This window comes from Macaca nemestrina, chromosome 10 (genome assembly GCF_043159975.1).
Source record: "Macaca nemestrina isolate mMacNem1 chromosome 10, mMacNem.hap1, whole genome shotgun sequence".
NCBI classification, from domain to species: domain Eukaryota; kingdom Metazoa; phylum Chordata; class Mammalia; order Primates; family Cercopithecidae; genus Macaca; species Macaca nemestrina.
In genome coordinates, this window is record NC_092134.1 from 135,776,472 (window position 1) to 135,790,281 (window position 13,810).

A 13,810-nucleotide genomic window follows, 5' to 3' on the forward strand; every position below is an offset into this window, starting at 1 on the left:
GTTCCTAGATCGTTTTCATCTAAAATAGCTCTCAAAAATTATGTATTGTTCATGAATATGCTGAAATGTATAGCCATTATTCTTCTCAGCAACCAGGGAACCAGTTTTTTTTACAATGTATAAACCCACAACTGATATCTACTAGTTTAATACTTATCAATGCTTAATTTCTATACAGGTCATTCTGCACTTATTTTATCTAGTATCTTTGGTCTCCTTCTCCTGGTTCTGTTTATTCTATTTCTCACGTGGTACCAAGTTCAGAAACAAAAACATCTGTCCCTCAGAGGTGAGAGCCCCACTAGGATTGTATAAAATGTGAGTTACTTGCCACCAAGGGCACACAGGATGGGGGATTCTTGCAGAGGGGAAGAAATACACTTGCAACTTTGAGTGAGATGGATTGGAAAGTGCCAGGCCAAATGCAGAAGCATGTGGAAGGATCAAGAATCAGCCCATCCACAATTTCCATTTACACAAATGTAATCTTTTAGAAGCTGTAGCTTGCAATACAGATGATGAGTCAGAGAGGCAAATATCTTAGCTGATAGAAGGAAAGGAATTGTATGTTTGGGTTCAGAATCTAGATTGCAGAAATAGCCAATAGAAAATGTAGAAGCATGGTGGAGGATTAAGAACAAGAGTGTCCTGGGTTTGAACACCACTTACATAATTTACTAGCTGTGTGGCCTTTGGCTAGAAACTACCTTTCCAAAATCCAATTTCCTAATTTGTAAAGATAATAATAGTACTACCTCATTAGGTTAAGATAGTTAAATAAATTAATCATCTGTATGAAAAATGGCCATCACATAGTAAGTACTATGTAAAGAACTTAGTAATAAAAGTAGAAGAATATCAAGGGTTCAAGAAAAAGGAAGATAAATATTAAAATTGTTAAAAATTCACTAGCAGGGTAGGTGCTGAAAGGGCCAATGGATTTTAGCTCAGAGGGATTAATATGTGTCAAACCTTAGCATTAAGTGTCCTAGTATAAGGGATAGGCCATTTGAATTTGAATCCTAACCATGAAGCATCCATTCTCAGTTTCAACCAGAAGGAGGGGTTCTCTCGAGGAGAATTTATTCCAGGAGATGGAGACCTGTCTCAAGAGAGAGGACCCACATGGGACAAGAACCTCAGGTCTGTGCAACTCCAGGGGCCTCATTCCATGGAGAGGGTGGGAATATAAATACCACTGATATTTAGGAATTCCCACCGGATGGAGATGTGTCTCAGCCTCTTATACAAAATACACGAAAGGGAAACAAACGGGGAATAGATAAAATAAAATATGACTCAAAATTAAGAAAACTGGAATATACATTCTCACTTATTTCATCCTCAGTGTCATATTTAGTTCATGGCAGAGGCACCAAGCAGAGAAGACTAAAATAAAAAGTATTGTTTCTTCTAATAATAAGTCAAATACCTTGTCCACAGTTTCATTACAAACCCAATGAACAATAATTGTTTTCCAATTTCGTTACATTCTGTTTTAATATGGTGGCTAAGTTCCTTGAATCTTATCTATATTTGTACATTTATAATTATTTTTAAAATAATTTTATTATGATATGCAGTGTGGACAAAACAGTGCATAAAACTACATCTTTTTTGGAATAACTTATAATGGAATTACTGTGACAATACAATGAACACCATCTGGCAAAGCGACTTTCCAATAGCTATAACAAATTTTACTCCTCTGAGTTATAAATGAGAATGTATTTTACTGAATAATCACTGACACTAAATAGTTTCATCTTTTATAATGTTGCTAATTTAGTATTTGATAAGTGGCATCTCATTGTTATTTTAATTAACATTGTTTTTAAATTTTATTTTTGTATTGATGTACCTAGTTTCTAGGTACATGTGATAATTTAGTACATTCATATAATTTGTAAAGATCAAATTAATATAATTGCATTATCTGTCACTTCAAATATTGGTCTTTTTATTATACCAGAAACATCTGAATTATTATCTTCTAGCTATTTTGAAATAGCAATAGATTATTGTAAATTATAGTCACCTTATTGATTTATCAAACACTAGATTTTATTTCTTATAATTGTATATTTGTACTCAATCAACCTCTCTTTATCCTCCTTTTCCCCTACCCTTTCCAGCCTCTGATAACCACCAATCTACTTTCTATCTTCATGGGACATTTTTAGCTCCCACATATTAATGAGAACATGGATATTTGTCTTTCTGTGCTTGGCTTATTTCATTTAACATAATGACCTCTAGTTCCATCATGTTACTACAAATAACATGATTTCATTTTTTATGGCTAAAAATGTGTGTGTATATATACCACGTATTCTTTATCCATTCATTCATTGATGGACACTTAGGCTGATTCCATATTTTGGCTATAATAAATAGTGCTGCAATAAACATGGTGCAGCTATCACTTTGTTATATAATTTTCATTCTTTTGGATACATACCCAGAAGTGGAATTGCTGAATCATATAGTAATACTATCTTTAGTTTTTTGAGGAAAATCCATACAGTTTTCCAAAATGACTATACTAATTTATATTCCCATCAATAGTGTATGAGGGTTCTCCTTTCTTCATATCCTTGCCAGCATCCATTATTTCCTGTCTTTTTGATAAAAGCCATTCTGCCTGAGGTATGATATCTCATTGTCTTTTTGAGTTACGTTTCTCTGATTATTAGTGTTGTTGAGCATTTATTTACATATTGGCCATTTGTATGTCTTTTGAGAAATGTCTATTCAGTTCTTTCACCCATTTTAAAAATCAGATTAGTTGGTTTTTTGCTATTGAGTTGTCTGAGCTCTCTCTATATTTAGATTATTAACCCGTTATTAGATGGATAGTTTAAAAATATTTTCTCCCACTCTGTGGGTTGTCTCTTCACTTTGTTGATTGTTTCCTTTGCTGTGCAGAAGCTTTTTTGATTGATGTAATCCCATTTGTCTATATTTTTGCTTTGGCAGCCTGTGCTTTTGAGGTCTTACCCAAGAATCTTTGCCCAGACCAATATCCTGGAGTCTTTCCCAATGTTTTCTTCTAGTAGTTTCACAGTTTCAGGTCTTACATTTAGTTATTCAATCGTTTTTATTTGATGTTTTATATGGTGTGAGATAGAATCTGGTTTCATTCTTGTGCGTGTGGTTATCCAGTTTTCCCAGTGCTATTTATTGAAGAGACTGTCTTTTCCCAGTGTATGTCCTTGCTGTATTTGTCAAGAGTGGCTTGGCTATAAATGCATGGATTTATATCTGGGTTGTCTATTCTGTTCCACTGGTTTATGTGTCTGTTTTAGTACCATGCTGATTTGGTTATTATAATTTTGTAGTATATTTTGAAGTCAGGTAATGTGATACCTCCAATTATGTTCTTTTGCTTGGAATAGCTTTGGCTATTGGAGGTCTTCTGTTGTTCCATCTAAAATTTATGATTGTTATTTCTATTTCTGTGAAAAACGTCATTAGTGTTTTCATAGGGATTGCACTGAATCTGTAAATTGCTTTGAGTAATTGCTTTGGTTATTTAACAATATTAATTCTTTCAATCTATGAGCATGAAATATAGTTTTATTTTTTTGTCCTCTTCTATTTCTTTCATCAGTGTTTTATAGTTTTGTTTGTATACATCTTTCACTTCTTGGTTAAATTGATTCCTAAGTATTTTATATTATTTATAGCTATTGCAGATTGGATTGCTTTTTGATTTCTTTTTCATGTTATTTGCTTTTGGGATATAGAAATGCTACCGATTTTTATATGTTAATTTTGTATTCTGTAACTTTACTGAATGTATTTATTAGTTCTCACAGTTTTTTGGTGGAGTCTTTAGATTTTTCTAACTATAAAACCATATTGTCTGCAAAGAAGGCTAATTTGACTTCTTTCTTTCCAACTAGGATGACCCATATGTCTTTCTCTTGCCTAACTGCTCTGGCTGGGACTTCCAGTATTACGCTGAATAAATGTGGTGAAAATGGACATCTTTGCCTTGTTCCACATTTTAGAGGAAATGTTTTCTATTTTTCCCCATTTAGTATCATATTAGCTGTGGATTTATCATACATGGCCTTTATTATGTTGAAATATGTTCCTTCTATACCCAGTATGTTGAGGCTTTTCATTATAACAGGATGTTGAATTTTATGAATGATTTTTTAGCATCTATTGATGTGATCATATGGGTTTTGTTCTTGATTCTGACACTTTTTTATTGATTTGCTCATGTTGAACAATCTTTGCATCCCTGGAATGAATTTCACTTGATTTTGGTGAAAAATCTTTTAATCTGTTGTTGAATTTAGTCTGCTAGTATTTTGGTGAGGATTTTTATATTTTTGTTCATCAGTGACATTGGCCTGGAGTCTTCTTTCTTGGTTGTTTCATTGTCTGGTTTTGGTATCAGGGTAATGCTGGCTCTATAAAATGAGTTTAGAAGTGTTCTCTCCTCTTCAATTTCATTAAGAGTTTGAATAGAATCAGCATTAGTTCTTCTTTAAATGGTTGGTAGAATTCAGCAGTGAAGCATCAGGTCTTGGGGTTTTCTTTAGTGACAGGTGTTTTAAAATTATTATTATTATGGCTTTGATCTCATGACTTGTTATTGATTTGTTGAACTTTTCTATTTTTCCATGGTGCAGTGTTGGTAAGTTTGTATATGACTAGGGATATATCCATTTCTTCTAAGTTTTCCAAATTGTCTATAGTTCATAATATTTTTAAATGATTCTTTGTATTTCTGTGGTCTCAATTGTTATGTCTCTCTTTTCATTTCTGATTTTATTTATTTCAGTTTTCTCTCTTCTTACTTAGTCCAGCTAAAGGTTTATCAATTTATCTTTTCAAAAAATCAACTTATTAATCTTGCTGCTCCTTTGTAGATTTTAAGTCTCAATTTAATTTATTTCTTCTCTGATTTTTATTATTATTTCTTTTTATCTGCTAATTTGGGGTTTGGTTTGTTCTTTCCTTTTTTGTTCCTTGAAGTGCACCATTAGCCTGTTTATTTGCAGTCTTTCTACCTTTTTTTCCCCTTTTTAATATGGAGTCTCACTCTGTCACCCAAGCTGGAGTGCAGGAGTACAATCTCAGCTAACTGTAACCTCTACCTCCCAGGTTCAAGCAATTCTCCTGCCTCAGCCTCTGGAGCAGCTAGGATTACAGGCACATGACACCATGCCTGGCTAATTTTTTTTTGTATTTTAGTAGACATGGGGCTTCACCATGTTGGCCAGACTGGTCTCGATCTACTTTTTTGATATGGGTGTTTACTGCTATAAACTTCCCTCTTAGTACTGTTATTTAGTGTATTTTTTTTTTTTTTTTGCTGTATCCCATATATTTCAGTATGTTGTGTTTTCATTTCCATTTTTTAAAAAACTCTTAATTTTCTTAATTTCTTTCCTTTTCATGGCTGAGTAGTATTCCATGGTGCATATCTATCTATCTATCTATCTATCTATCTATCTATCTATACATATATACCACATCTTCTTTATCCACTTGTTGATTGGGCTGGGTCCATATTTTTGCAATTGCAAATTGTGTTGCTATAAAAATGCATGTGCAAGTGTCTTTTTCATAAAATGACTTCTTTTCCTCTGGGTGGACACCCAGTAGTAGGATTGCTGGATCAAATGGTAGATCTCCTTTTACCATTATGTTATATTATATTATTATATATTAATGTTATGTTAATAATATAATATATTATAAATCATATATTATATATTATATATTATATTTATACTATATTATGATATAAATTTATATTATATTAATATAATATATAAATTACATTATATAAAAATTACAATATAATATGTAATTTATTATATTTATATGTAATATATAAATTACAATATAATATTATATTATACAACATCATATTATATTAAATTAATATACAATATATTAATATATAATTATGTTATGATTATTATTTAATATATTAATTAATATATACTATATTATAGAATAAATTATTAGAATAATTTAATGATATGTAATTATATATTATATATTATAAATAACATACTATATAATTATCTATAATAATAATTATATATTATATAATATTTGATATATTTATATTATATTTTATATTATATTTTATTTTATATAATTTAATGTAATTATATAGCATAATTACTATATAGTCTATAATATATAAGTTATATATTATAATATATAATCTATAATAGGTAAGTTATATATTATAATATATAATATAAAAATAATATATGATATATTATATATTATATAATATATGAGTAATATATACTATATATAATTTATATAAGTAATATATAATATATAAAAATAATATATAGTATATATAATATACAAATGTACCTTATATATATAAATACTCCATTTTACATGTATGTGTATATACACAATGGAATGTATGTGAACTTTAGGGAAATTATACTAAGTGAAATAATTATGCTAAGTAAAATAAGTCAGCCAGAAAAAGACAAATACTACATGATTGCCTTTATAAGAGGTTCATAGAGCAATCAAATTCATAAAAACAGAAAGTAGAATGGTAGTTTCCGGGGGCTGGAGGAGGGAAAATGGGGAGTTATTCTTTAATTAGTATAGAGTTTCATTTTGCAAGATAAAAAGAATTCTGGAGATAGATGGTGGTAATGGTTGCACAAACAACTGAATGTACTTAATTTCATCAAATCATACACTTAAAAAAAAATCTTGGGACTCTGAAAAGTAAATAACACATTGAAAAGAGACGTCAGACTGAGGAAAGACTATTGTGATCATGATGGTAAATTTTCTGTTTGTTTTTTTTTCTTCCTGGACTCCTAAAAAAGCCCATCTTTCTGGCCAAAGGACAGGGGAAGGAAAATCCAGGGAATACGGGGGAATCTTCCTATTTTTTAGTTTGCTTTTTTGGCCCTAGCCCTAGTGCAGTTTGAAAGGCATATCTGCCCTGCTACAGCCAATGTGGCACAGGCACCCAAGTTTGAGAGAAGATTTATTTCTCTGGATAGCAGAGCATGAAAGAATGACCCCTGTTATGCAAATCATTTGTGGAAAATCCTTATTCTCTTTTCTCTTATTACTTCCTAGTCATGTGAAACTTTACTGCAGTATGAGAAAATAAAACTGTGAGATAACCCATTTATTTTCTTGCCAGAGAAAATAGAAAACGAAGCCACTGGAAGCTAGAGACAATAGAGGAAATTCCATAGAGGGGAAGATCAGGAGAAGAGGTCTTGAAGCAATACGAGTACCAGGTTTACCTTTTAGCTGCAAATATACAGAACATCCACAGTAAAGCATAGCAAAGTATTTGAGAACTGAACAAAAATATGTATACTACTCAAATCCCAGAGCAACTCATACTGGTACATACAAAAAGCATACCCAAACAGAATAGCAAAGTCTTTGAGAACTGAATTGGCACTAAATAAACCACCACAGATTGCAATCTGAACCTAGCTGGGTTGATGGCTTGCTAAAACAAAACAAAACAAAAATCCACTTTCTCCAAAGTGTTTTAACAAAACTTTTATAAGACTTAGAAGTCTTACAACATAATATTCAAAATATCCAACATACAAACCAAAATTATTCAACATACAACCAGGAATATCTGATCAATTCTCACGAAACAGACAACCAGCAACTGCCAACCTACATTAAACAGAGGTTGGAATTATCATACATATTCTATGAGGCAATGGCAAGCTTTCTAGAAATGCATAGAGAAATTTTTTCAGGAGAGAAGCAGAATCCCATGGAAATTTAAAAATTAAAAATGTCAGTAAAAATTTTTCAAAAACTCACTGGATTGCCTCAACAACAGAATGAAGATAACAGAAAAAAAATCAGTGAACTTCAAGACAGACCAATAGAAATTATTCAGTAAAATAGGAAAAAAGGTGCCTTAAAAATGGGGAGAGAGGAACCTATGGGAATATATCAAAAGATATATATACTGGTGGTGTGTGGTGGCTCATGGCTGTAATCCCAGCACTTTGGGAAGCCGAGGTGAGTGGATCACCTGAGGTCAGGTGTTTGAGACCAGCCTGGCTAACATGGTGAAACCTCATCTCTACTAAAAATACAAAAATTAGCTGGGTGTGGTAGTGGGGGACCTGTAATCCCAGCTACTTGAGAGGCCGAAGCAGCAGAATTGCTTGAACCTGGAAGGCAGAGGTTGCAGTGAGTGGAGATCGCACCATTGCACTCCAGCCTGGGTGACAAGAGCGAAACTCCATCTGAAAAAAAAAAAAAAAAAAGGCATACATATCATTGGAGTATTAGAAAAAGAGAGAGCTTAGACATGGTGCAGGATTTGTTTTTAAAGAAATATTGGCTGAAAACTTCATAAATTTCTTGAAAGACATGAATTCGTAGATTTAAGAGGCTTAGCAAACACCAAAATAAATGTATACATTCCCAGACACATCATGCTCAAATTACTGAAAATCAAACACAAAGGAAAAAATATCAAAAGCAAGAAGACAAAAATGACATATTATGTTTAGAGGAACAACAATTAAAATGAATACAGATTTCTAAAGGGGTCAGGAAACAAACAAAATCTTTAAAGTACTAAATTAAAAGAACTGTCAGTCCAGAATTCTATATCCAGAAAAAATAACTTTCAGGAATGAAGATGAGCAAATTTATCTGTTAGATCAAATAAGAGTAAAAAATTTTTAAGGATTTTATTTTATTTTACCTGTATTTATTTCTTCTCTAATGCTTCCTTTTTTTTTTTTTTTTTTGTAGATCAGAGCTTCTGACCTGTATCATTTTTCTTTCTTTCTGAACAATTTCTTTTATAATTTTTTCCAAAGTGACTGTAATGGCAACAAATAACCTCAATTTTTATTTGTCTGAGAAAACCTTTTATTTCTCATTCACTTTTGAAGGATACTTTCCCTGAACACAGAATTCTAAGTTGATGGTTCTTTTTTTTCACCCTAAATATTATACTCACTCTTTTTGCTAGTATAGTTTTTGAAGAGAAGTTCAATTTAATTCTTATCCTTGCTCCTCTATAGACAATTTTTTTTTCTGGTTTCTTTTAATATTTTTCCTTTGTCTTTGATTTTTTGCAGTTTGAATATGAATGCCTAAATTCCGGGGTTTTTTGTTTGTTTTGTTTTGTTTTGTTTTGGCACTTATTCTGCTTGGTGTTCTTTGTGCAGCCTGGATAAGTGCTTTGGTTTCTGTCATTAGTTGTGAGAAATCCTGTCATTTTGCTTCATATATTTTTCTGCTTCTTTCTCACCTTTTTCTCCTTCTGGCATTCCTATTGTATGTATGTTACATCTTTTGTAGTTCTTTCACAATTTTTGGATATTCTGTTCTGTCTTTTTTATTCTTTTCTCTTTGCATTTGAGTTTTTGAAGTTTCCATTAATGTTTCTTCAAGCTCATTCATTTTTTTTCCTCAGCCGTGTCCAGTCCATTGACGGGCCCTTAAAAGACATGCTTTATTTCTATTACAGTGTTGTTAACGTCTAGCATTTTTAATTCTTTCTTTGAATTTCCAACTCTGTGCCTACATTGCTCATATGTTCCTGCAGGTTGTCCTCTTTTTCTTTTCGATCCCATAACATTAATCATAGTTGTTTTAAAGTTCTGGTGTTATCATTTCAACATCTCTCTCATATCTGAGTCTGGTCTGATGCTTGCTGTCTCTTCAGACTCTGTTTTTTGTCTTTCAGTGTGCCTTGTAATTATTTTGTAGAAAGTCAGACTGACATATAGTGGACACAAAGAATTGATGTAAAGAGGGTGTCGGTGTAAGGTTTTATATTTATCTGGCCAGGGATTAGGCTGTATTTGTTGTTTGCTGTAGCTGTAGGTGTCAGAGGCTAATATTTCCTCTGGTGCCCTTGTTTATGTCTCTCCTGTTGTCTTTGGGGCTCCCTAGTGAGTTCTTAAATAAGATCTCTGATGTGCAATTTTATTCATTGTATTCCCCGGTATTTTATGGGAACCCTATTGAAGTGTTCTTCGTTAAGAAGAACACAATATTTTATACGTACTTCAAAATGACTACTTTCCCCTCTCCTGATAGAAAGCACAAGATGATTTTGCTCCAGTCTTCACTGTGATAACTTGGTAGGGCTTCTAAAGGTAAAACAAAAATGTAGGTCCCCTGGAGTTTTTAACACTGAAACTTTTCCACTCTGAGCCTACAGTAATTTGTCAATTACAGTTTAGATTTCCCTACCCCATTACTGATTTCCACAGGGATTTCTGCCTGTGAGGTCCTGCTCTATAAGTTGTAAATCTCTGTCTCTGCCTGTCTGTCTCTCCCAATTTTGGTGGTCGTGGTTTGCCCTGTGACCTCAGTTCTTTGATGGACCTAAGAAGAGTTGTTGATTTTCAGTTTATTCATCTTTTTTCTTGTTATGTGATTGGCAGTAATGACTCCCAAGCTTCTTATAGGCTGCATGGGCAACTAGAAGTTCAAATAATTACTCTTAAAAGATGCAGTCATATTCAACCTTCTTGATATTTAGTTATCTAAATTTATCCACGGACAACAATTCTTTATTTCTCTCAATTCTGCCAAAAATGGAACAACTCCCTAAATACAATTTTTAGTACCCTCCTATCTTTAGACAATGATGCTTACCATTGAGTTTCACTTGTCCCATTTTAAAACTCAAAATATAAATATCACAATTCTAGGCTTTTAAGATATTGGGAGCAAATCTAATAATCTGATAAAAAACCTGTATTATTTGTTTTGGTAACATTTAATGGTTTATCCTTTTAAATATGGTAATTGTTTTACTTCAAAACAGTAACTAAGCATGCTCTTAGTTTATGTAATAGTCACTTCTTGCTCTATTATACTTTCCCAGCTGATCAAACACTGCACCTAACAGCTCTTCCCTCTGCAGAAGGGTTTTCTACTACTCAATAATACAGATTTTGCCTCTTTTAGATGATACCCCCAGTCATGGTTGTGAAGATGCTAGAGACACATCACTGTTGGAGGTTCTTCCTGCCTCTGAAGCCACAAAATGACTTTAGACTTCCAGGGCTCACCAGGTAAGTTGAGAAGTATCATTCTTACTAAAACTAGTAATTTAATCTCCCACTGTTGCAGAATTAAACACATTTTTTCCAGTATTTATATTACCATATATTATGTCACTGGTTCTTATCCCCAGTATATCAAATATTCTGTGTTAACCTCTGGAAAGCAGAGAGGTTGGTAAGAAAGTTGTTCCTATAGAAAATTTGCAGAGTTTATCAGAATTGGTTTTGAGCATTGGCTGGGGCTGCAGATAGTCTGTCACTAAGGAAGAGGTTGATTAGATCTCAGCTTTACATACTGCTCATTGATAACCTCAATTCCTAGGATTTCTGTTCATTTTTGTTACACAGAGTAGGATGTTCACATTTATTCTCTTAAGTACAGCCTAGATTCCATGCATGAATATCACTCCTTATTGCTTTAATCGCCAGTGCCTGACAGATGATACATGCTTCATATTTAATCAATGTAGGTGGCTTTGTCTGATGAGAAAACATTAATATAATAGTAATGAAATCATTCTCTAAAGGTTTAGAAAAACAAGCATTCATTATATAATAATGTTGCATTGAGGCAATTCTAAAACACTCACTGGTGCCAGGACAAATAACTAAAATCAAAGTCAACTAGAAAATCCAGCACAAAAAGAACAGTGCTTTCTCTCAAGTACAGTGGATGGTCCAAATATGATGGAGAGAAAAATTGAACTCAGTGAAGTCAAAGGACTAGAAAGCACTGTGCTTTCTAAATACTGTTGAGAACACCTTTTAATTCCTAGCATGAATGAGCTAGCAATTCTGAAAAGAGCATTTCTGTGTAGCCCAAAGATAATTCTAAATTTTTTATGGGAATAAATGCCAGGGAGCAAAGATAAGTCATATCTCCTGATTTTTATTACAGAATAACTAGACATCACCAACACAAAACTATTTCAAATTTGACCCAAAGATCCAAGTGAATGGGCTTGAGTTTCTCCATTTTTTTCTCGAAAATATATTATTACCATAATAACAATAAAAGAAATACCAGAGGCAAAATGCATAAAAACCATTTAGATAATAACTAGCTCCAACATAATTTAATGGTAACTCTTCTAATACCAAGACTTATATTTATGATTGAAGCCTTTTTCCTCTTTATATGCTATTGATAATTTCTCTATTTGGAAAGGTTCATTGAAAAACTTAAAATATATCCTAAAGTGTATCTTATGGTGTTATCATCTGCATGATATAGGGAACAAATGATTTAGTTTATATTATTTTAAACCAATTTTAATAAATACTAATTTATATTAACACAATTTTTCTTTGCCAGTGGATACTATATGTTGTTTTTAAAGTACTTGATACTATATGTTGTTTTTAAAGTACTTGATACTATATGTTGTTTTTAAAGTATTAGGGTTCTATATTAGAAAACATTTTCCCTCAGCAGTTCTGCTTAGTTTATTATTGTGCTTAGTCTATTAGTTTTCTAGGGCCGCCAAAAGAAAATACCACAAACTGGGCAGCTTAAACAACGGAAATTTGTTTTCTCACAATTCTGGATGCCAGAAGTCCATGATCAAGATGGTGGGAGGTTTGGTTTCTTCTGAGGCCTCTTTCCTTCCCTTGCAGACGGACATCTTCTTGTTACGCCCTCAGATGGTCATCCTTTGGTCTGTGTCGCCTGTGATCTAATTTCTTCTTGTAAGGACACCAGTCATACTGGATTAGGGCTCACCCATGTGACCTCATTTTACTGTAATTAACTCTTTGAAGGTCCAGTCTTCAAATACAATCACATCCTGAGGAACTAGGGGTTAAGACTTGAACATGTGAATTTGGGGGGGATCCAATTCAGCTCATAACACTGAGCAAGTCTGTTACTGTATGATACAAAAAAACCTGCTTTTGCCCTGTCTAAACCTCATTAATCATCAGTTCTGACTTAGAATCCATCCTAAAAACTTTTGAAAGATTAATTTCCAGAGCCATTCCAAAGAGCAAAACCATATGTAATTGTACCTTCCTTTTAAATTTTGGTGTTATTTAACACTTTTTCTTTGATAAGTAAATTATTACATTCTGAGACTCAGAATTCTAGACTATGGGACAGAAAGAAAATTGCATCATATTTGCATACGCACAAAAAAGAAATATCAGTACATAGCATCTACTAAATCTGTCCTAATCGATCAATTCTTTGTGAGGTGTGTGTGTGTGTGTGTGTGCACGCACACACGTGTCTTAACTTTAACCTCATGTAGGCTAGCATTCTTATTTAGAAGAATAGTAACTTGTTGCCTCTTGTTTTATAATTTCAGATAAACCTCTAAATGTCTTTGAAGGAGACAGCAACTTTTAAATGAATAAAGATGAAGTCAAGTTGCCCTATGGAAAACTGATCCAAATAACATTTCTTTTTTTTTTTTTTTTTTTTTTGAGAGGGAGTCTCGCTCTGTCGCCCAGGCTGGAGTGCAGTGGCGCAATCTCGGCTCACTGCAAGCTCCGCCTCCCGGGTTCACGCCATTCTCCTGCCTCAGCCTCCCGAGTAGCTGGGACTACAGGCGCCCGCCCCTGCGCCCGGCTAATTTTTTCTATTTTTAGTAGAGACGGGGTTTCACCATGGTCTCGATCTCCTGACCTTGTGATCCGCCCACCTCGGCCTCCCAAAGTGCTGGGATTACAGGCGCAAATAACATTTCTTGAACAGTAGGAGAGCAACTAAATTGATAAAGACTGGTGATAATAAAAGTTGAATTATGTGTATCACTGTTAAA

At 33.0% G+C, this 13,810-nt stretch overlaps 1 protein-coding gene across 8 annotated transcripts in view; it reads left to right on the forward strand.

The window, feature by feature from the left end:
* LOC105484233 (CD163 molecule like 1) overlaps positions 1–13,810 on the forward strand; it is an 81,608-nt gene extending 67,798 nt beyond the window's left edge. For 3 of the 8 annotated variants that reach the window (XM_011745703.3, XM_011745700.3, XM_011745704.3), the window contains 3 exons: positions 179–289; positions 1,048–1,143; positions 10,951–13,810. In XM_011745703.3, the coding sequence (XP_011744005.2) occupies positions 179–289; positions 1,048–1,143; positions 10,951–11,033 (290 nt within the window). In that variant the 3' untranslated portion in view covers positions 11,034–13,810. Of the gene's footprint in view, positions 1–178; positions 319–1,047; positions 1,144–10,950 lie in introns of those variants that run through there. The other 5 variants (XR_011609417.1, XR_988823.3, XM_011745702.3 and 2 more) reach the window with 5 other exon arrangements.